Source organism: Malaclemys terrapin, chromosome 9 (genome assembly GCF_027887155.1).
Source record: "Malaclemys terrapin pileata isolate rMalTer1 chromosome 9, rMalTer1.hap1, whole genome shotgun sequence".
Lineage (NCBI taxonomy): Eukaryota > Metazoa > Chordata > Testudines > Emydidae > Malaclemys > Malaclemys terrapin.
This window is the reverse complement of record NC_071513.1, coordinates 88470283-88494610: the sequence shown is the minus strand read 5'-3', so window position 1 is coordinate 88494610 and position 24328 is coordinate 88470283. Positions and strand designations below refer to the sequence as shown.

General features: G+C 41.7%; 1 protein-coding gene across 5 annotated transcripts in view; it reads left to right on the top strand.

Moving 5' to 3' along the window:
* The first annotated feature begins 7068 nt into the window (after nucleotides 1-7068).
* ZBBX (zinc finger B-box domain containing) overlaps nucleotides 7069-24328 on the top strand; it is a 41634-nt gene continuing 24374 nt past the window's right edge. For 2 of the 5 annotated variants that reach the window (XM_054040690.1, XM_054040694.1), the window contains exons 1-7: nucleotides 7069-7237; nucleotides 11056-11140; nucleotides 12402-12518; nucleotides 14561-14654; nucleotides 15943-15991; nucleotides 16386-16495; nucleotides 16777-16872. In XM_054040690.1, coding sequence (XP_053896665.1) covers nucleotides 7069-7237; nucleotides 11056-11140; nucleotides 12402-12518; nucleotides 14561-14654; nucleotides 15943-15991; nucleotides 16386-16495; nucleotides 16777-16872 — 720 coding nt within the window. Of the gene's footprint in view, nucleotides 7238-8008; nucleotides 9005-11006; nucleotides 11141-12401; nucleotides 12519-14560; nucleotides 14655-15942; nucleotides 15992-16385; nucleotides 16496-16776; nucleotides 16873-24328 lie in introns of those variants that run through there. The other 3 variants (XM_054040691.1, XM_054040693.1, XM_054040692.1) reach the window with 3 other exon arrangements.

The following is a 24328-nucleotide window of genomic DNA, read 5'->3' as shown; positions in this document are numbered from 1 at the left end:
TTGATGAAATGTACACAAACCAGGAAAATGACTAAGAGGGCAAAACCATTCCATCACTGATCTTGATGAAGGATGGTGCGTCACCTAGCTGAACTGAGCAGACCTCCTCACTTCCCTGTGGGTCTCTTAATGCTTCCTGTCTGTACAATGGAGGGTCAAATCCTAAGTAATTTACCCAAAGGTACAAAAGGGGTCAATTTCAAAATTTGATTAGAACTTGGGAGTTCCTCACAGGCCAGTGGGATCTGCACCCACTTATTCCACAGGTGAATTTGGCCTTTTATGTAATTTGAAACTAAAATGCTAAGCAAAACTCAGTTATTCCAGAATAGAACTAGAAAAAAAAGTTGGCACAAACCCTTGCAAACCAATCCTGCTAAGGTTCAATGAGCTGTATGTGATAGATATGGCAAATTCCTGCAATATGCTTTCAAAATCTTATGGTATTAAATGCAAACTTTATGTATCATTATGGGCTGGGATTGTATGTAAGGGGGAGGCCTGGGAGTTCAAAGGATTATATTGAAATTGTGCCAAATGAGAATGGACTTTTGGGACAATAAGTGTGAAATGGATTTCCTGGGAAATATTTAGGGAAAGGTTAATACAAATTCCCTACCTACAGTTATACAAAAACTCGGCCTTTTGAAGCTATGTCCTGAGGACAGACTGATTGCTGAATACCTGTTGGAGATCAAGGGCCCAAGCTGTAAAAAGAAACAGCTGATCCAACTAGTCTGGGTTCTGGTTCTGAATCTGAGACCGTTATCAACTTATAACCATGGGGAAACAACAGTTGTGGGTTTTGAAGGACTGACATCTACTGGTGCCTGACATTTCTCTGTAATGCTTTCACCTAAAGAATAAATGTGCTTACTTACAAAGAGCTGTGTGGTAACATAAGTGTGGGTAATTACTGCTGTTCACGGCCTTTGAAGAGAAAGCAAAGTCCAGACGCTTGCCTGTTTTGGCAGTGTGTCTTGCTGGGAATATCATAGTGTAGGTAGGGAACTGTGCCACCTTAACACCCTGGTCAAGAGGGAGAAGGATGCAGGTCTTTGTCCAAGAGAGGTGACAGCTGAGGCATGAGGAGCATAGAGTGCCTCCTCGTGAGGGACCATGGAGTAGTAATACAAGTGCAGTTGCCCCAAACTGTAAAACTGTACTCCTGAATCCTTTCTAACTACAGGTTATAGTTTTAAAAAGATTATTCCAAAATATTTTCAGTATAGATTGAGTATAAAAAAGCATCAGGATAACAAACCTGGTTTTACCTATCATGAACAGATTAAAAACAAAGATAGATAATGACATTTTAAGAGCCTAGAAAAACAAGGAGGGTTTATAACTTATAGCACAACTCCACCAGATGGATTTTAGCTGAATTTCAGTTTTGTCCTTCTGAACTTTGACTATATTTACTTTCAAGTAAAGTAAACCTGGAGGAAATAATGCATTTATCTATTTTATGTAATATGCATTTTTGAAATGTGCCAAAAGTGAAAAATAACATTTGATCCTAAAAATCAGATTTAAACAAATAAAACAAAAATGAGAATTAAGCAGCAGAGGAAAGGCGTAAAATGTTGTGAATGGAACATAAATGAGCTAAACATATTTATGGTGAAATTTGCTGAAGTTCAAAAGACCAGCTCTAAATTCACTGCACTACTGACTGCCCCATGTATTCAGATCTAGTGGTCCAAATCCTCTACATAAAGGAGTGAGAGGCTCTGGATGATCTTCCAGCTTGGGGCCTGATCCAAAGCCCATTGGAGTCAATGGGAATCTTTACAATTTATGGAGACTGATTTCAACTTTTATCCAGAGAGCAGTGTTGTGTGGATTCCTCTCTTAGAATACAATTTGAAAGAGAGGTTTCACAGCCTTCCCAGTTTTTGAAATAAAGGTATTCTTGAGCATTCTTTCAATCAGGGGCGGCTCTATGTATTTTGCTGCCTCAAGCACGGCAGTCAGGCGTCTTTCGGTGGCAGGCCTGCGGGAGGTCCGCTGGTAACACGGATTTGGCAGCATGCCTGCGGGAGGTCTGCTGGTCCCGTGCCTTCGGCGTACCCGCCGCCGAATTGCCGCCAAAACCGCGGGACTGGCAGACCTCCCGCAGGCATGCCGCCGAAGGCAGCCTGACTGCCGCCCTCACGGCAACCGGCACGCCGCCCCCCCGTGGCTTGCCGCCCCAGGCACACGCTTGCTGTGCTGGTGCCTGGAGCCCCCCCTGCTTTCAATGATATTGAAATGTGAAGTATGTCTTTCACATGCATTAACAATAACAAACAGGTTAGCTATATATATGTCACTGAAAGTCAATATCACACAACACCTGAAAACGAGTTAACAATTGTATTTACCTAATTATTGGTAACATGGTTTCCATAATGTGTGTGGACAAAGACTTTTTTATTTATAACTGTGTTAGACAATTATGCCATGCCTGAGGTATTGTCTGGAATACAATTTGGCTTGCATAGTTTTCAGAATATACCCTTGTCCAACTATAATGTAAACAGTGCTACAGGGGCTAGAAACAGAAGGATTAGGAGGCTATTGCTTTCCGCAGCTAATATTTCACTATGTATGTATTTACACTTTTTTTAAAGATGTTTGTTTTGGGCACAGCATCTCCAAAACAAATGTTTTTTTGATACCAGTGACACACATTGCTCACCTTCTTATACAAGTAATAGAGCACTAATTAGTGCTCTAGCAAGCAACAGAGGGAGTGATAGCTCAGTGGTTTGAGCATTAGCCTGCTAAACCTAGGATTGTGAGCTCAATCCTTGAGGGGGCCACTTAGGGATCTGGGGCAAAATCAGTACTTGGTCCTGCTAGTGAAGGCAGGGGGCTGGACTTGATGACCTTTCAAGGTCCCTTCCAGTTCTTGGAGATAGCCTATCTCCATTAATTTAATTTCTTAGGTGTAGTCAGTGTGTTTCTATTACCCTTGGAAACATTTTTTCAGCCGCCTGACTGCCGTGCTTGAGGCAGCAAATTACATAGAGCCGCCTCTGATTGAAAGAATGCTCAAGAATACTTTTATTTTTTCAGTGTAAAAGAAGTTAAAAGTAATGATCTAGTGTGCTTTTTCACCCATACTTATTGTGAAACAGAAAACAATCCAATATGAGTTTGAGAGAAGAGAGTTTTAATAGTTTTAGCTTCACACATATTATGCAGAACCGGGTCCCTTCTTAAGATTAAGTAATCACATGGGTTTCCACAGACTCTCATCACAAAATTGCCTGTTGGTGCAAAATTTTTAAAATTGTACTGTAACCAAGCTGATGAAGGAAGAATACTGCCAGACATATTATGAAGTCAAGAAAAACTGTGTAACTTATTTTGTGCCTCCCAGCTTGAATACATAAGGGACAAATGCAAATTTTCCAAATGAAGTACAGCTCACAGTGCATAAATCTCCAACAGACAGTAGTTTGCACTTATTAACGCTTGGCTTGGATCATAAATGAAGCACTTTTTCCTGAAATGCCAGCTTTTCTGTAAAGACTGGCTTTTCCCTAAAGGAACATCAATTATAAATAATGGTCTGCTAGCAAAATTGGCAGGGGTAGGCTTGAAGCAAATAAACTGGGAAATACGATTGATTTAAAAATGAGTGTGTTGCCATGCATTTTAGCCATCATTTGAGGAAATGGTTTGGGGGTCATTATTCATTGGCAGACATATAAATTCTATTGCTGGAATTTTTAAAAGCTTGTGCTGGCAGGGGTCGCTTGCTGGAGGATTCTCTGCGACTTGAAGTCTTTAAATCATGATTTGGGGACTTCAACAGCTCTCAAGGGAGAGAATTATTCCAGGAGTGGGTGGGTCAGCTTTTGTGGCCTGCATCATGCGGGAGGTCAGACTAGATGATCATAATGGTCCCGTCTGACCTTAAAGTCTATGAGTCTATGCTGCACAACCCAAATGGGGCTCGCCGCAGCAGGGGATTTCTAGAAAAGCTTGCTTATCATGATCAAGTTCCCTGAGCTCTGGGAGGGCTGAACATTCCAAAAGCTTGGCGCTGCGAGCAGTCAAGGGGCTGACAGCTCATTTGAGACTTTGAAAAGCATTTTGATGCTTCAATGCAGGGGCGGCTCTAGGCACCAGCAAAGCAAGCACATGCTTGGGGCAGCCTATTTGCAGGGGCGGCAGGGATCCAGCATGGAAGCTGAGAACCAACAGGGGGCCCTGGGAGCTGTAGTTCCTTGGTTAGCTCCCTGCCTATAGAGCCAGCCCTGGAGAAGGGAAAGAACTACATTTCCCAGCATTCCCTTGGCCACTACCAACAGGAAAGAGGGGGAGGAAGGGAGGTAGCTGAGACCTCATGCTGCAGCCTGCTGTGAATGGAGAGCTGCACTGTGAGTAGGGATACCATATTTTAACATTTAAAAAAATAGGACACTCCACAAGGGGGGAGGGTAGCCCCACCCTGCCACCATCCACTCCCTCAGAAACCACAACCCATCCAACACCCCCTGCTCCCTGTCCCCTGATCACCCCCTCCCGGGACTCCTGCCCCTAACTGCCCCTTCAGACCCTCCCCCATCTAAGCCTCACTGGTCCTTGTCCCCAACTGCCCCCTCCTGAGACCCCCCCAACTTCCGCCCTAGGACCCCACCCCTTACCTGTCCCCTGAAAAACCCCCAGGACTCCCATGCTTATCCAACTGCTGCCTGGCCCCTGACTGTCCCCGCCCCCGCCTCTGACCCATCTAACCCCCCCCTCCCTGCCCGCCTCCCCGAACCTCCGCCCCATTCAACCCCCCAGCTCCCTTACTGTGCCACTCAAACCCGCGTGTCTGGCTCCGCACAGCGCCAGACACACTGTTGCATACATGCTGCCGTGCTCCCCCGCAGAGCCAGAGCCTCCTTCCCCCCACACCAGCACCTGCCTTCCAGATTTGAACACCTCAAAATTCAGGAGTGCTCAAGCTCAGTTTGGGCAGCTGTTACTTCATTTCTCCCAAATCAAATATACTGATCCACCGTAACTTGCTGTAGGAAAAGTAGGATAAAATTGAGCAAGAAATGCTTCCCAGTGGTTATTAGGACTGAAATTGCTATTTTCAACAGCCATTGCCTTTTTTTGTTTGTTTAAAAGGAAGACAGTGATATTGCATTGGCAAATTCCCCATAGAAAGAAAGAGTGGGACAAAAGAATAATAAAGGCACCTCAACTTTTCCTCATTTATGTAGGACAGTCTTATAATATGCATCCAGATATCCTCCAATCACACAAGCTGAAAACTGTTCCACTTTACTGCACTTCTGTAACCATATGGGAACCAATCCTGTCTGTGTTCTGTGCACGTCCAAAATTCCTGCTGAATGACCCGCCCTGGGAGCGAGTTACTAGTGACCCAGGGCTGTGGTGGAAGGAGGGTACAGGTGGTGGTGGTGGGGGAGAGAGCCCAGGGCTGGGGCGGCAGGAGGTGTGTGTGGGGGGCAATGGTGGGGAGGAATGAGGGAGCCCAGAGCTGGGAGTGTGGGTGGGGGGGAGAGCCCAGGGCTGGGGCAGCAGGGGGGTGCGGCGAGGAGCCCAGGGCTGGGACGGGGGGCAGCCAAAATGTTTTTTGCTTGGGGCGGCAAAAAATCTAGAGCCGGCCCTGCTGCTATGTCCTCAGCCAGGTAGGTTTGGAGTTAGGTGTCATAAGGGGCATGCAGGTGCAGATTAAGCCACTCAGCCATCAGCTATTTATCGGCTTCTCTAACCACAGTGGACCCAGAGATGCTTCTTCTAAATAACAGGTTTCAGAGTAGTAGCCGTGTTAGTCTGTATCTGCAAAAAGAACAGGAGTACTTGTGGCACCTTAGAGACTAACAAATTTATATGCATCCGAAGAAGTGGGCTGTAGCCCACAAAAGCTTATGCTTAAATAAATTTGTTAGTCTCTAAGGTGCCACAAGTACTCCTGTTCTTTCTTCTAAATAGATTTTTTTTTTAAAAAGACCTAAGAGGCATGGGTGAGAGAGAGACATAAATCTTTGCAATGAGCCCCAGTGTTAGGACTGGGTTCAAGGGGGATGAGAGAACATATAGAGTAGACAGAGAACATGGATGGGGAGGAAGGGTGGTTGGAAGGAGGGTATTTCCAGTATTTTCCTATACAGATTGGGGGCTACAGCAGCTACTAGATGCATCATGTTGCCAGACTCCTTAGGGAAGTGTGGAAAAGTAGGAGGTGGGTTAGGCTAATCTTGGCTCAGATGGAAGAAACACAATTATTCAATATAGGATTTGTCAGCCAAGGAGAATCTTCCTTGACCTAACTGAATCACACAAATGACACAAGCATATCCCAGAAGCCATCATGAACTGGAAAGAAAGACATACAGAATGCCTCTCAGTTCCCATCTGGGTCAACACTCTAAACATAATTGTTAATAGGGCTGTCAGAGACACAACTGGAAACTGCCAAGCTACTGCCTGACCCAGGCTAGAGAATTTCTTAATCACCCTGGTGAGTAGCGCAGCTCAATACATACTCTTCTCCAGGGCCTAAATTAGGGTGACCAGACAGAAAGTGTGAAAAATCAGAATGAGGGTGGGAGGTAATAGGTGCCTATATAAGAAAAAGACCCAAAAATTGGGATGGTCCCTATAAAAGCGGGACATCTGGTCAGCCTAGTCTAAATCCAGTTCCTTGACTGTAGGAATTCACCCAGGTAAGTCCTGATATTTGGGGCTTTTTCTTGTATAGGTTCCTATTACCCCCCACCCCCTTGTCCTGATTTTTCACACTTGCTGGCTGGTCACCCTATTTGCAAGCCCTGCCTGAGAACTAACAACTCCTCTAGGAAAAGTCACCAGCAAGCCATGGCCTGGACCAATGGGCACCAGGGGAGCCTCCCCTGCAGGGCCACGCAGAGAGCACGCCCCCTCCCTTCACCATGGTGTAACATGGATTCGCCACTATCTCCCCCCCCCGCCACCCAGAATGGACTTTCCCCCAGCCAACTCTGCACTACCCTCCCTGTTTTCTCCCCCCCCGGCAGTCTCAGTGGTACATTCCGCGTCGCAGTTGCCTTGGGAACAGCTACGCCTGTCGCTATGCGCACGGCAGTGCTGCCGCGCCAGCAGGTGTGGGTGAGGGGAGCCCGCGCGAGCCGCTCCTCCAGCCCGCAACCACTGCTGCCGGAGCGGGAGACGCCCCTTCCCCGCCACTCAGCTCGGGGACAGGGAGGCAGCGGCGGCCGGAGCCCAGGCCGTGGGGGAGCAGGTGCCTGGCTCCCGGGCGCGGGCGGGGCCCCTGGGAGGGGAATGGCGATGGGGAGTCAACGGACCCCAGCAGATCTCTGGGGCGGGGGAGCATTGGAGCAGATCGGGGATGCGGGGGTGGGCGCATTGGCACAGGCCCCGGGAGGGGACCGGAGATGGGGTAGGCAATGGGCTCCAGCAGATCCCTGTATGGGAGCAGGTAGTGGGGGAGGGGGAATATGGATGGTTGGTTTCCGGCAGCCCCACCTCCCCCCGCGGGGGGAATTGGTGCAAGGTCCTGGGAGGGGAATGGAGATGGGGTAGGCAATGGGCTTCAGCAGATCTCTGTATGGGAGCAGCTTGTGGAGGAGGGGGAATATGGATGGTTGGTTTCCAGCAGCCCCTGGGGGAGCGGGGGGGAATGGAGATGGGGTGGGCATTAGAGTCCCTAGGGATGTACCCTAGAGACAGTCCTACACCTATATATGGAAACACACCCTTTATGGTGGTAGACCTGCACACTATTTATAGTATTTTTCCTTGCTGCTGTGTAAATCACCTACAGTGCTGTATGCATTATGGATAGAGAAACATGAGACTTTTAATAAGTCTAACTCATGATTCAGGTTATGTTGTAGCTCTGTAAAAGTTCATTGCAATTCTCCCTCCTGTCTCTCTATAGCTAATCTGAGGAGCAATCACAGCTGTGAACCTTACTTAGCTGAGAGAAGAGTTAGTTTTAATGAAATTGCTAAAGGCAAGAGTTTAATTTGCTTGAAGTTTTGAATTTCTAAGAATTAGGCGAAGGAAGTTCAAGGGCCCTCTCTCTCGGGAAGTCTTTAGAGCAAGTGCAGGTGACTGAAAGCGTCTTAATGTTAGAAATACAGTAGAACAGCAGAGTTAAGAACACCAGCGTTACAAACTACTTAGGCAACCACACACCTCATCTGGAACCGGAAGTATGTAGTCAGACTGCAGAGATTGTGGGGGAGAGTAGCAAATACTATACAATACAGTATTGTGTTAAACATAAACTACTAAGAAAAAAGGAAAGTCTTAAAAGAGTAAGGAAACTTTTTGTGTTTGTTTAATTTAAATTAAGATGGTTAAAAGCAGCATGTTTCTTGTGCATAGTAAAGTTTCAAAGCTGTATTAAGTCAATGTTCATTTGTAAACTTTTGAAAGAACAACCATAACATTTTGTTCAGAATTATGAAGCTCCATTCCTGTGGTGTTTGTAACTCTGAGGTTCTACTGTACGGGGAATCCTGCATCCTTGTTAGAGCCCATACTTTCCCTGATTTATACCCCAACTCCACTCAAGGTCAAAAGATCAAAACTTGACATCTAATCCAGGTCTCTGTATGGTATACTCAAGCATTAGTTCTGACTCATTTAGAATTGCCATCTGTTCTGCTTCTGATAGAACAGGCTTGTAGCAGACATGAAAAGAATAACAAAGTAAATAATTGTAAAGTGAAATCATATTTTTCCCCAAAATAAGTTAAATGTTGTGTGTCTGATTATCTTTTTGAACAACCTGACAGCAACAGGTCATTAGTGTCTTGTTCTAAGGTCACTTGCTAAAAGTAAAGAGAATTGTTTTGAAAATTCTACTTTTACATAAAGTGCTTCAGATTATGTACTTTTGCTTTTTGCCTTCCATTGTTGTACTGTGATATAATGACCTATGCACAGACAGAAAGCATAATAATTTATTACAGGCTTTCATCAAAGAAAATGGTCAAAGCAGTAGGATTCATGTATACCATCTTCCTCTCTTTCTAATGTAAGAAAATGACTGATATGCTATGGCTTGATACACAGTCTTATTAAGAGGAAACTTTGCTAGTTGCAGTCAGTGACATGAAAATGGCTGATAAATAAAATTTATTGATTTAATTTGCACATAATGTAATTGTTATAAGTTTGAGACTGCTCCATATGGGTAACAGGAAAAAATTCTGCAAATTTCTTTGTTTATTTATGTGAAAAAACAAATGCTAGTGCTTGTAAAAGCTACTAATTTTGATTCAGAGTCACTGAACTGCACGTATAAGGCATTGCCTATTACACACAAAGTTGCACTGGTTTAACTAAAGGTGTGATTTTTAAACTGATTTAATTAAGTTAGTGCACCTTAGTGCATGGATACTCTAATATTGATTTATACCAGCCTTGTATTTAGCTTGCTCCTGTAAATGTACATTGGCAATGGGGCAAGTGAAACTGATATAACCAATTCTAAACCAATATAAGTGTGTCCACACAGAGGCAAGTTTGTGTTTAGACAAGCTTACAGTTGTCACAGTTCAGGGCAACTGCACCTGTATTCCTGCTCTGTGGTCCCTTGAAGGCACCCAGTGTAGACTCCTGGATCCTCAGCCATCATATTTCTTGAGTCAAGACCCTTGTCTCTCTCCCTCCTGAATGATTTTTTTCCAGGCTGCAAAGTTCCTTGCCTACACTGTAATATTCCCAGCAAGCCAGACTGCCTGCACTTTGCTTGCTCTCCAGAGGCTGTAAACAGTGTAATTGACAACAGTTATAAGTTACTACACAACTTTTCCTAAACAGGCACATTTATTCTTAAGGTGAAAGCATTACACACAAAACATTAAACAAACAAACAAAAAACAAAAGAACCTTTGTGCATGCTAAAAAGCTTACCAGAAGTCACCCCAACTCCAACCTCTGGTAGGTATCAGCCTTCAAGATTCACAACTGGATTTTCTCAGTGGTTACAAATTCACAACTGTCTCAGACTCAGAACTAGAATATCCATGAATAGGTTAGTTTTTCCTTTATACAGCTTAGACCCTTGCTTTTGAGACTCCAGGAAGTAATCAGCAGATAAGTTTTTTTCAGGAATATTGTAGACAATTGCCATATCTGTCACAACAGCATTACAGACATTAAATCGAAACAATGGCTTAGAAATATAGTTTTAAAAAATAGTACTTGAGGCCACTAAACTGGCCTCAGTCCTTTGTTGTATGGGTTTTTAATTTTTCATAAGTCTTCAGAGTCTGAATCCAAACTAGAATAGCTGTGCCAGCTTGTTTAACTGCCTCACTGCTACTAGACCACATGTACTCTGACAGCAGATTCATTTTTTTATTATTGAACATCCATTCATCTCAATGGAGCATCAAGTCTTGCCAAAGGCATCCAGTCACATTAGATAAATGCACTTGGTGCATGTTTCTGACATTCTTTCAGCATTAAAATGGTCACCATTTTCAATCCTCCTGTGCTAGGACTTTCCACCAAGTTTTTAACCAGTTAGCAACATGATTGACTCTAAAGATGGTTTGTGTTCACACCAGAAATGTTTAGTGTGCATTAAGAAACTGTGACTGCTAATCATGAGTCATCCTTGCTAGTCTGGCCCTTGGTTGTATTCCTGTGATCAGGCTGTAACAATGTCATTCTGCTATATAGCTGGAACTCTCTAAACCATGTATGCACAACATGATCTTCAGCCATTCCAGAAATCTGGGTAATAGGCCATGCCAGAGTGCATTGTCTCTCAGGCTGCTGGTACTTCTGATTGTGAGAATTTTACCAAAATGCAATGAAATAAAACATGATTAGTGTCATGACAAGTATGGACATGCCCATGTTATTGCCCTATGATTTTGTCTTGAAAAAGTTGAAACTGGATCACATGAGCCATATTATATAATGAATTTTTGCTTTCCAACGCTTTTTCCTGTACATTAAAAATTGCAAAAACTATTACAATGCTCCAACATATTAATTTCAATCCAGTTGTTCCATTTGAACAGGTTACTAACCACAACGAATTTCACAAATCATTCTGATTTTTTTAAGAAGAGTTCACATTGGGAATCATGAACATCAATGACTTTGTAATACTGCCAGGTTCAAAAACTGGAACTTCCGTAAAATTAAAAGTGAAGTAAGTGCATTTCCTCAGACTATGACAGAGATGTTGACTCTACGCTTTTAATAACTTTATATGCAACATTAAGTATGAGATTATGTTTGCACAAAAGTAAGAATCATAGATCTGTCTCTCTACTGCTGTTTTTCCAGGCTTTTATTCTTATCTGTCTCCTCTTCCTTAGGTTTTTTTAACCTACTTACTGAATTCATTCATGGGAATTATTGCTATGCAGATAATCTAATATATACTGTCTTTATTAAGGCCTTGTCTTCCCTAAAGAGGGCTTTCCAGCATAGTAACCAGCAAAACCTTCTGAGTATGGATGCAGTTATACCGCATAGGGTCTTATATCAGCATAGCTATGTCGGTAAAAAATAATCGCACCCCTAACCCACACAACATTACCATTATAACTTTTCAAAATAGGCAAGTCCTAAATCTATCCTGTTTTCACTTTCTTGATGATGATAATTCATTTCCCCCCTGCCCCACTGATATCTTCCAGAGTTTATTCTGTTCAAAATAGAGTGGCTCATCCCCCTGACTGAACATGGAACATGTTGTTCCAAGCCTCAGAAATCTCCAGGGTCCATTTTTCTGTCCACTTCAGAATGTAGAGCAAAATTTACTTCCTGGTCTTCAAAATTCTTTGTGCATTAAGGGACTTATCTATGCTTAAAACTTTTACCAGAATAGCTATGTTGGGGTATGTTTTGTTTTGCTTGTTTTACTGACATGGCTATACCAGTATTAAGTGCTGGTATGGACACAGTTTAATTACTATACTGTGTCCATACTAGGAAGGCTTTGCTGGTTGGTTAGACTGATCCTAGGTAGGAGGAAAGGCATGCCTATTCCCCTTTATTTTCCCCTCCTACATGCCTGAATCCACTCAGGTTATGCGGGTGCTGAGGAGGGTGGAGTGGAGTAGATCTCCATATCTCCTGGTCACTCATCCACAAGTTCAGGGGAGCGATGGAGCTGACTAGTTCCAGCAAACTCCTCTTCTGTGGTTAAGCATTCCTGGGCACGCACAGCTGTTTTAGCCCTGAAAACAGCCCTGTCTGAAAAATGGTGTAGTTGTCAGAGCTGGAGTTTTAGGCTTGCTATGGGGTTTGTGGGTTACACACCTTCAATATTAAAAGTTATTAAAACAGCCCTGCTGCTTAAAATCTATTCAGATATCTGTTTTCATTTTCCTTCATGTTCTGATTAACGTCTTTATAATTTTCCTGCTAATACCCATTTAAATGTTTCAATTTAATTTCTCCAGAAATATACGAGAGCTGAAGTTGGAGAAAGTACAGTTAGAACTAGAAAACAAGGAGATGGAGAAGAAACTACAGCAACTACAATCTAATATGAGCAGAGAAAAAGAAGAGAGGAGGGAGTAGGTGAAATTTCTTTGGAATTTTTAACTGTAAAATCAAGGAATCCCAATGAGATGTGTGTTCTTTTGAAAAATCACTTGTGGATAACCCATCTAAAGACTAGCATTTTTGGTAGTGTTCTGTACTATTCCTTCCGAGCTCTTTCCTTTCCCTGCTTTTCTTCTTTGTTTACCCTAGTCTGTCTTTTATCTCCTCTTTTCTTTTCCTTTCCTCTCCACAGCCTCCTGCTGTCCTGTGATAAGCATGTTTTTTGCTTGGTGTTTTTTTTTTTTTAAGTCTCTCCTGTGAGATTGGTTGATTTACCTCTGATGTCACAATCATTTCTCTTTCTCCTCCCGAGTGGACTATGATATCAGAACTGCCAGCCAGTTTCCTTCCCCCCCACGCCCGACATTCTTTTTCTTTTTTCCCAGTGAGATTGTAACGTGGGAGTTAAATCAACCAATGAGTACCCTATATCTCCTAGTGTATCTCACTTTGTCTCTGTTTCAGTGCGTTAAATGCATGTACATAACATCACAGAAAGACTAGAACATTGTAATAGTTTTATATATGATAGAAAGAACCCATTTAGGAAGTGAGCATTGTCTGGTGAAGTGAGCCGTAGACTAATCTTGGCTCTGCTAGTAACTCACTGTGTGACATTAGCAAATAACTGTAACCTCTGTGTCTGGTTCCCTATCTGTAAAATGTGGATAATACTTCTTTTCCTACCTCACAGTGGTGTTATAAGGATGAATTCATTAATGTTTGTACAGCACTTTAAAAGGTATATAATGCTATTTGAGCACTAAGTGCCATTAATTGCATTGGATCATAGTAATTAATTTCTAAATTCCTTTTTCTCAGAGCAATTAAAGCTGGGTTCTAGTTGCCTTTATGCTCTGACAAAATCTCAATAAATAGCTAAAATCTTTAAAATATGATAGTTCTTTAGCTTCCAGTTTAGGTTTTCAGTGATTTTATGCCATCTCTTCTTTGCTAAAAATAATGTAGTGGTTTTGAAAGGTGCAAGACTAATGTTGAGACTGAGACCACCAGCTTGGCTGCACCTCAAACTAATCAATTCAAGATAGGCTATCAGAGAGATGCTGCTACTATTCTTAATTATTTAATTTGAGTAGCACTGATAGTGTACTAAACACTTTTCAGACAAAAACAAAGACACAGTATCTTACATTTATTCCTACTTAAGAGAGAGCAGGTAGAGGACAGAAGGGATGGGGAGAAAGCAAGAGAAATAGACGATTGAGAATTGACATTAGGCACACATGTTAGTTCCACAATTTTAAAATTCTAGTCTCTCTTGCACTTTGTCTTACTCCATCTCTGTCTCTCTGAGTGGAGGGCTAGGATTTATGGATCTTGTGGAAGAAGCGTGTTTTGAGAGAAGAGAGTATAGAATCATAGCAGACTAGGTCCAGGAGGAAACTTCCAGGCTTAGGAGTTGCATGGAAGAAGGCAAGGAGATGGATAGTAGGGAAGCACTGAGTTGTGTGTCTTGGTTGAGGTGAAAGAGAGCTAAAAGACAAGGCAAAAAGTACTAAGTTGTGTAGGACCTTGAAGATAACAACAAGCATAAATCTGCTGTGGAAATTGGCATGGGAGACAATGAAGGGATTTAAAAAGCTGATGGATATTGTCAGAGCAGCTGTCTGGGTAGATAGTTTTCACAGTGGAATGATATCTACTTCTGGGGGCATGTCATTAGAGCAAACTACTTGTAAACATCCAGGAAACTAATGTAATGTGCAGGTTTATATGTGACAGTAAAAAATACTTAGTTTGCTAAATTATCCAACAAGAGTTACTTTGTCAATATTTCAGGTTTGCAATCATGACATGAAAACAATCAATATTAAAGGGGAGTTATGTTTCAGGAATCAGTGCTACTACAGAGAAGATTTTTTTCCTAATTTTTCTGGTATCCTGTTTGTTGATATTAACTAAAAATCTGCATATTGGGAAAATAATTCATCCATCCCAATTTACAGGAGAAATATGCTTAGTAATTAAGTTTTGGGTGCTGTTTTTTTCCTAGACGATCAAGTGGATATCGTTGGCAATCTGGACAGGCAGGACCATTGGGAATTCAACCTCAAGTGTGGTCACAAAATAAAGAAAATGTTGTTAAGGTACAAACATTTCATTGTATTTGCAGATAGTCTCATAAAATACAAGATTTAGAAGAGATTTTTGTTGGTGATAGTCAGTCATTCACTATTTTGGTATAATGTGACTGAATTAATAAGACAGTTTTAAATACTGTATTAAGATGAGAAATGGAGCACTTTATAAGTAACATTTCAAAGGTATTTGTTTTTCTGCACAAAGCATATACTATCCCACTGAGCTAGAGGAAGATTCAGTTCTGGAGTACAGTATTTGAAATAATTGTTTGGTGTTACGTTGTATTACATAAATTAGGTTAGTTAAGGGGTAAGGTTGTGCTACTTGTACAAGAACAGATTATTAAGGGCCTGATCCAGTGCCCACTGCAGGAATTTGAGAATCTTCTCATTAATTTCAGTGGGCATTAGATAAGGCCCAAGTACAAATCTATTTGAATGATCAAACTGCACTATGCTGTATTAGCTAAATTTATCATATTTACAGTCCAAAGTATTTTTGTATGTGTGTAGAAAACTTTTACCAGGAAACATTTTCAGACTTTTCTTCTTTAAAAAATTTGGAATCCCCAATTTTCTTTAGGAAGATACTAAAAATTTAGCTTAAGGGGAAATTCAAGATAAACAGGTATATTCTGCAAAGTGAAATATACATACAAGTACATACAAAATAACTACATTAAAAGAATGGTATGGTTGCAAAGTCAAGCACTCAGAAGTTAAGGAATGCTAGAATTAAGGTTGCCTGTGAAATCTTAATTTAGTTGTCTTGTTTTCTTGAGCACCTGCATTATGATAGTCTTTTTAATTACAATAATCACCTATGCTTTTTACCACAGGATTCATGTGTCATTCAGTGTCTTGTTCTCCCCTACCCCAGGCTGCTTTTTGGAATCTACTCCCTCTGCTACCTGCCCCCAACCTGGCTCTTGTTATGTCTACATTCAAATCAGTTTGCTTCCTCCTCCATGCTGCCTTGGTGCCAGCAAAGGGGGCATTATTGAGAGCACAGGAGAGACATTGTCCTTGTTCTCAGTTCTGGTGTCCAGGGCTGCAGCAATTGCAAGCAAAATCCTGCTCAGCCCCTGCTAAAAGCTCTGGCAAGTCTCTATAAAATATGTGCAAATTCAGATTTTTCCAACATGGGCATTTTTTCCCTCAAGAACAGTAAAAGACATATCCCTGGTACTAAAAGCAATACCCATGCCAAATTTCAAGTCCATTCTCCAAAGTCTGATTATTGATCATTCTTTTACTTTTCTCTGTATATACATGTTTAAATGTTTCAATATAGGTTTCTTCAGGAAAAGTGAAGTTGAAGATACTCAAAGAACAGATTCATGGTAAAGTGATGTTTGTATTCACCAAGTAAAATAAAATGTTATATGTTAATATTTTATGTGTTCCTTAGAGGTAGTTAATTAAACAGTTTGGAAGATGCTTTTCATAGTTTAAGAAAAAAAGAACCTCACTCTTGTTTATAGTTACCACTAAGAAGCCTAAAATTAAAATGAATAGCCTTACTGAATTTTATTTTCCTATGTGCTGCATGATGATATTTTTTTCTTAAGAACATTTAAATAGCTGTATTGAAGACATTAACATATTGAATTATAAAGGTGTTAAAAAGAAGTATATGGAACGAAAATACCCACTCCCATTAGTCAGAATGCATGCTTAATGTCTTATAAAATATTGATCTTTATATTTTTTTTGCCTTCCATTGTATTTTTCCAGAGCCAATGAAACAGCCATTTATACATAAAATGGCAAATGTTGCAATCCCTGAAAAACCTAAAATGAAGGGGAAGGCATGTGGACAGTGTGAGACCAAAAATGCTTTACTGGTGAGTAGATGACAGCAAAAGGTATTAATATTTGAGTATAGAAAGCTAGCCAATGGGCTTTGGATTGGATTAATTTAAAATAATCCTCCTTTAAAATGTCTAATTATGACCAAATTGATATGAGGTGTCTACATTAATTAGTGGAACACCCTAAAAAAAATCTAATTTTATTTCTTCAAGTTTTATTTGTAACACGTTGGAAAATATGAACAAGGGAAAAAATCCTCAACAGTAATTGTATATTATGAACCCATTTTTGCTGTTATTACTTTTTGTTCAAGGTATGCTTAGAATGTGGGGAAGATTACTGTGGTAGTTGCTTTGCCAGAGTCCACCAGAAGGGGGCGCTGAAGCTCCACAGAATGATTCCTTTACAGGTACAGACTTTTTTGTAGTCCTGTATTTATAATAAAAATTGTCTCTGTAAATGGTTCCAAACTTAATTTTTTAAATAATTGCATTTCTTAAATGTTTTCATTCATCAGAAGCCTTTTTTCTCACAGAAGGACATATTTTCTGCGTTTATTTGTAGCAGATGTATTTATTATTACATCTTTACTATACTTTTCATCAGTAAATTAGAGATTATTTTGTTTTATAATAAGGTCACCAACTTTGTTTTAATACCCCACAATCGTTATTTATTCCGAACTGTTTTTCTGAGGCCCTGATCCTAGAAATACTGATGCACGTGATTAGTATTTATATTTCATAAGTAAGAAATAGGGCTAAATTATAAGATCAGTTGGGTTAAAAATAAGATGATTGTTGTACCATGCAGTAGTGGTTTTTTTTATAATTTATAAAAAGTGAGATTTTTAAATTTTACCTAAGAAAAATGAAGACAGATTTTAATCAAAAGGAGCTTTAGTGTTTATACAGAAACTTCCTGTAAAACACAGCAATTGTGTATTATACTGATTCTAATGTTCTGTTGAAAAATATGTACAGTTCTTACTTTATGCACTAATGGGTTTTACAGTCTTTTGATTCCTCATGGAAAAAAATATTACTTAGGCTGAAATAACTGTCATGCCACAAGGTTCTAAAAAGTAGCTGGCAGGTTGTTAAAGAGACTTTGCATACATAAACTTCCACATATTGGGGGAGGGGTGGTTTTATGCTATATGGCCTATAAATCTGTCATTCAAATTGTTTGGTGTCAAGCAGTTCTCATATCACATGTACAGATAGATTTGAGTCAGGTCTAAAAGCAGCAAATTAATCTGGATGTCGTAGAAGTAGCCAAATACAATGGTAAATGCCTGCTAGGGTAATTAACATACTACTTTATTCTGTTTGCTGCTTTAATACGTTTTAATTGTAGAGAATTCCCACATACAATTAGCTCTTGTGTGTCAAATGAACAGTCACATATTGGTGAAAATGATAGTGATATAATTGGAAAGGTTTTTTTTTTCCCAGAGCAACAAATAATTTAACGATGGTGAAATCTGAAGAGTGTAATGTTCTTTGTAAAGTGTTATAGTTCATTGCCAATTGGGCCTGAGTTAACAGAATTAAAAAAGTCATCTTTAAAGTACAGTTTTATTTGTACAATATATTCTTTTGATGTAATGATAACATTTTAATGACCACTGTAATAAGGATTTCTGCATAAAATTATAATAGCACACTTATTTAACACTACTTTATTTCTCATCCATCACATTTTGCTATATTGCATAAATTGGTCATAGTAATAACTTTTGTCCAAATTTTATATCACCGTTTCTTCCATTTTACACATCAAACAGTATTTGATTTTTGTTAAATGAGGTGGTGTGTTTATGCAGTTCAATTTGTAGAAATTATATATAATTATCCTATTTTTCATTTTGTTTCGTTGTTACATTAATTATGGTTGCACTGTTTTATGGGCTGGTTTAATGAAGCAAAGAGAGAACATGTCAGGAGTTCTGTATGTAGAAGTGTTTAGACTTTCTTCCATGGAGAGAAACAAAATTACAGTAAGATAAATATGCAAATTATTATAAATATATGGAATATGTTTAAAAGCATCTTGACTGAATCTTAGAAAACTTAAATATTTCCTTTCCATTTAATTTGTGTTTATTATCAAGTCAAACTGTACTTTTGGACAAGCCAATGTTTGAGTGTCAAGATGTGCCCTGTCACTATCTTATGGTACTTTCTCCCACTGAAATTTATTTGCAGATGTCAGACCTTCTTCCCCAAAACATGTAATCTTTTTAGTAATGCTTTAAATTATCAAAGTTGTTGCTCTGATTAATGTATTTTTGTCAGAGTGATGCACACTCATAGTGTATTATTTGAAAGATTACATTAAGAGGAAAACATTTAAGACAGTTACAGGATGACCCAGCACCTGAGGGATGGTAGTCAGTAGTGTAGAAAAGCAGGTAGTAAATCATCTTCTTGGACCCCTATTACTAGCCCACCTTAAACAGCAAGATATATGTGTTCTGTCAGCTATCTTGGCTGGATTTAAAAGCATTTTCACCACATTGAACAGTCACGAACAGTGATTTATCAAATCTATGTGATCTATCAGTTCTCACAATTTGTACATTCAGAACATAAGGTTGGAGTATTAGTAAGTAATAATAAGTCTTAGTGCTTGTAGTGATTTCATTCATAGGTCTCAAAATGCTTTATAAAGGAGGACAAATTGTTTGTCATTTTTATTTATAAAGGGGGAAGTTGAGACACACAGAGATTAAGGGATTTATACCAGATCATACAGTGAATCAGGGGCAGATTGTCCTGGTCTTCAGGGGTGCAGTCCAGACCAGTTGAGGGGTTGTGACACCACTTGCCATGCAACCCTAGGTACCTTACGATGCTTTGTTGCTGTAGCTCCCAGCGTGGGATGTTCACTTTCAACCTACATGCATGCCGGTCAAACCCTGAAGTGTTTGTGTGGTAGACAGCCCTGGTTCAGCAGCCTGTCTACAGCCCCACAGCCCCACTCTGGCTTCCACCAGCCTTGGTTACATCCAGCAAGGTGACCCCAGCATATTCCCAGTCCTGAATTTCCCCAGACCTGTGTGCTCTGCAAGGTCCAGCCCTCTGCTGGGAAGTTCAGAAAAATGATGTTTGTTTGCCGATCCCTGCTTTAGAGGAACAACCGGGCCGGTTTGTTTACCGCATCTGCAGGTTCAGCCAATCACGGCTCCCACTGGCCGCGCTTTGCTGCTCCAAGCCAATGGGGGCTGCGGGAAGCGGTGGCCAGCACATCCCTCGCCCCATGCATCTAGAACTACTGAACCTCCAGGAGAGATGAGGGAGAAACAGGAGGTGGACCTCGACGAAGAGGTCACACTTCTGACCAACATTTTGTCCCCTTCACCAGATGAGGCAAGACTTAGCTAAGAGGGTGGCAGACACTCTGCAATTACCTCTAGAGGAGGTGAAACTGATAGACATTTTACACTCCTCTTCTTCATCCAGAGTAGCCCTCCCCATCAATGAGGCTTTCTTGGATCCAGCCAGACTTTTATGGCAGGTCCCTGCATCCGTCGTGCCAACCTGTAATTGAGCTGATAAGAAATACTACATCCCAGCCAAAGATACAGAATTTCTTTCTGCCTTTCGACCACCTAATTCGATTGACATAGATGCTATCAATTCCAGAGGTCCTCAACACTAGGTGAAGTCCACCCCATATAATAGGGATTGGAAAACCTCTGTCTGTTTGGAAGAACGGCTTATTTATGAGCCACACTACAATTCCTCATTGCAAATTATCAAGCGTTGACAGCAAAATACGACTACTTCGATTATTCCAAATTCAATTTATTTATTGATCAGTTTCCAGAATCTTACAGAGATCAGTAAAGGGCCATTATCAATGAAATACAACTGGTGGCCAAGATGGCACTCCAATCAGTGCTCGACGTGACTGATACCATGACAAGATCCATCTCCAGAGCAATAGTAATGCAACGAGCCTCTTTGCTACATTTATCTGACTTCCCCAAGGAACTACAGACAACTGTGGAGGACCTTCCCTTTGAAGGCACCAAATTGTTCACAGAAAAGATGGACTAATCCCTCTACAAACTCAAAGATTCCAGGGCTATCCTTCAGTCATTGGGGATTTATGTACCTGGACAGCAGAGAAAATACAGTTCTTAACCCTCACTTAAATCGCATATCAATCTCAGTGCTTTTATGAACCACAAAAGAAAGAGTCCAGATTCTCAAAGTGCAAATCATTGGACCCTCAACCTTCATCTTTCCTGCTATCAACTTCAAAATATCAATTTTGATGGATAAGTTGGGGTGCCGACAGATCACTCCTTTCAGAGCTACCTGACGCTGACCAACCCTTTGCATCCCTTTGGACAATGCCTTGTTCTGTTCCACTGCACCTGGGGATGGGATAACATTTGACAAATGAGTGCTAGAAATCATCTGCAATGGTTATCCCATTCATTTCATCTCCCTACCCCTCCCCTCCACAACACTCTTCGCATCTCTCTTCAGGGACACTTCTCATGAGAGTTTATTGTGACAACAGATAGATTGCCTCCTCTGCGTAGAAGCCATAGAACCAGTAGCTTAGCAAGTATGAAGCAAAGGTTTTTACTCTTGCTACTTCCGAATACTAAGAAAAGGGGGGTTGGAGACCCGTAGTGAACCTCAGAGCACTCAACAAGTTTGTCAAGGCTCAAAAATTCAAGATGGTCACTCTAGCAGTGATTATTCCAGCTTTGGAACAGGGAGAATGGTTTTCGGCCCTTGAGCTTCAGGTTGCTTATTTCCATATTGCCTTCCCACCAACAGTTCCTCAGATTTACCCTAGGACAGGATCACTACCAATACAGAGTACTCCCCTTCAGACTATCATTGATGACCAGAGTATTCTCCAAGGTCCTCTCCATAATGGCATCTCACCTTCGTTCCCAGGGGATCATGATCTATCCCCATCTGGACATCTGCCTCCTCAGGGCTCATTCCTTCAAAGCCCTACAGATTACCCATGTGACTGTGGACTTATTCAGAAGCTTGGCCTACAAATCAATGTCCAAAAATGGATGTTAACCCCTAGAGTGCATAGGAGAGTGCTCCTCCCACAACATAGATTCCTCAATCTGTCCACAGAGACAGTGCAGACCAGCCCTCAAATATTAGCCAAACACTGCCTTCAACTTCTGGGGCACATGGCTGCGGGCACGTTTTGATAACTTAGGCCAGACTACACATGAGGTAGTCTCCAATTGTGGTTCAGCTCCGTATACAGGTCGAACAGAGACAGCCTGAAAAAATCCCTATTGTTACCCTCCAAGGTCAAACAATCCTTGAACTGGTGGAAGTACCCACCAAATATCTGCATGGGGATCCCGTTTGCACAGCCCTCCCCGTCACTGCTCCTCACCACCGATGCATCCCTCTTAGGATGGGGAGCACATCTTAACAACCTCATGACAAAAGGCAAATGGTCACCCATGGAGACGTGTCCATGTCGACTTCCTCGAATTCAGAGCAGTGAGGAACACTTGCTCACTTCCTTCCGCTGATCAGAGGTGTACACACAAAGATCATGGTAGATAACATAGCATTCATTTATTAGACAAATCGTCATGGGCGCGCCAGATAGCCTTTCCTCTGTACAGAAGCACTAAAGCTATGGAACTGGTGCGTTTCCCACAATGTGAAAATTTTGACAGCCTACCTACCAGAAGTGCAGAACACAACTGAGGACAGTCTTAGCTGCAAGTTCCCACATGACCACGAGTGGGAGATGAACTCAGTAGTACTCCACAACATATTCAGACAGTGTGGGACACTGACAGTAAACTTATTTGCCACTTACCTGGACAGGAAATGCCCACACTATTGCTCCTGGCAGGCTTCGGACAGAACTCCTTAGGGAATGTTCTCCTCCTCTCATGGGACAAGGGCCTTCTATATGCTTTTTCCACATTTCCTCTATTGCTAAAAATTCTGTTAAAATAAAAAGAGAGAGAGAGAGAGAGAGAGAGCACAAATGTTATACTGATTGTTCCCACCTGGCCAAGACAGACCTGGTACCTTACCTGTCATAGTTGGTGAAGTGTCTGCCGATCCCTTTTCATCCCACGCCATGCCTTCTTTCGCAGAACGAAGGATGCACTCTCCACCCTAACCCGCGGATACTCCGACTCAAAGCCTGGCTCCTTCATGGTTCCAACACACAAAAAGATCCTGCTCTGAGGAGGTACAGGAAGTGTTACTACAAAATAGAAAATTGGCTACTTGTCATACTTACCTCCAAAAGTGGACCAGGTTTCATGTTTGGTGTAATTCCAAGCAAATTTCCCCGACAGCCGCTACTCTCCCAATGGTCCTAGGGTATATATTGGCTCTCAAGAAATCAGGACTATCCCTCAGTTCACTCAAAATTCACCTAGTGGCCATAGCAGCCTTCCATCAACAAATAGAGAGATACTCAGTTCTCTTTCTTCCCACTACAAAGTGGTTCCTTAAGGGTGTAGTAAATCTTTTTCTCCAACCCAGGTGTCTCCCCTGCTTCCCAATCATGGGACCTAAACTTAGTACTAAAAAGCCTGACTAGGCCGCCCTTTGAACCTATGGCCATCTGTTTGCTCACATACCTATCCATGAAGACAGCATTCTTGGTGGCGATCACCTCAGTGAAGAGAATAGGGGAGGTAGTGGCACTAATGGCACACCCCTGCCATACAGTATACTTTCTGGACAAAGTTACTCTGACTGTACCCAAAGCTCATCCTCAAGGTGACTTCGTCTGTTCACATAAACCAACTGATTCACCTCCCAACCTTTTACCCTGTTATCACAGTGAGGCTATACTGCACACACTAGACATTAGGAGCGCTCTGGCCTTTTACCTGGACAGGATGAAGGTCTTTAGGAAATCTCCTAAGCTTTTCCTCTCCACTGCGAAAAGGTCTAAAGGTGCAGCAATATTGGCCCAGAAACTCTCCAAATGGGTCTCGAACTGTATCAAACACTGCTATCAGGTTCACAGCATAGTACCGCCATCTGGTATTTGCTTGCACTCCATGAGGTCGGTTTCCTTCTCTATCGCCTTCCTCAAGAACGTCCCTATCTTGAAAATCTTCAGGGCTGAAACCTGGGCGTCTGCGCATACCTTTGCAGCACATTATGCGATTACTGGGGACTCCGCCTCCGATGCTATCTTTGGTTCTACGGTATTGTCATCCAAAGATTTGACTCAGAAGCTGCAGCCCTGCAGGGGGATACTGCTCGGAGTTGCCTACAGTGGAGCACACAGAGGGATGCTACTCAAAGAAAAAGAGAAAGTTATTCACCTTTTGCAGTAACAATGGTTCTTCGAGATGTGTGTCCCTATGGGTGCCCCGTATCTCACCCTCCTCCCCTCTACTTCAGAGTTCTTGTAAGGACTCTCTGGTAGAGAAGGAACTGAGGGGGGTTAGCCTCATGGCAGGGCATGATTAGGGGGCAGCGTATGTGCAGGCCAAATGGACACTGCTATCAAAGTTCTCTGATCAGCAGCACAGTGATGCAAATGCACCTACAGTGGAGCACTCATAAGGACACATCTCGAAGAATCGTTGTTACTGCACAAGGTACTTCCTCTTCATAACTTTTTGTATACACCACATACATACATCGTGCAAGAATATTAATATCAGTGAGTTTTATTAGTTTTCCAATGATATCTTACATGACACTTTTTAGATACAGATTATAACCATAGTGAGTTGGGGTACACTGAATTGGTTAAGCCAGCTGAAACTGGGAAGCTCTTAAAGTCACATCTCCCCCCTTACAAAGCTGCAGGAGGGCTAGCTGCTGGCGACCTGGAGGCAGCAAGTCAGAGCCCTTTCCTGGACAGGG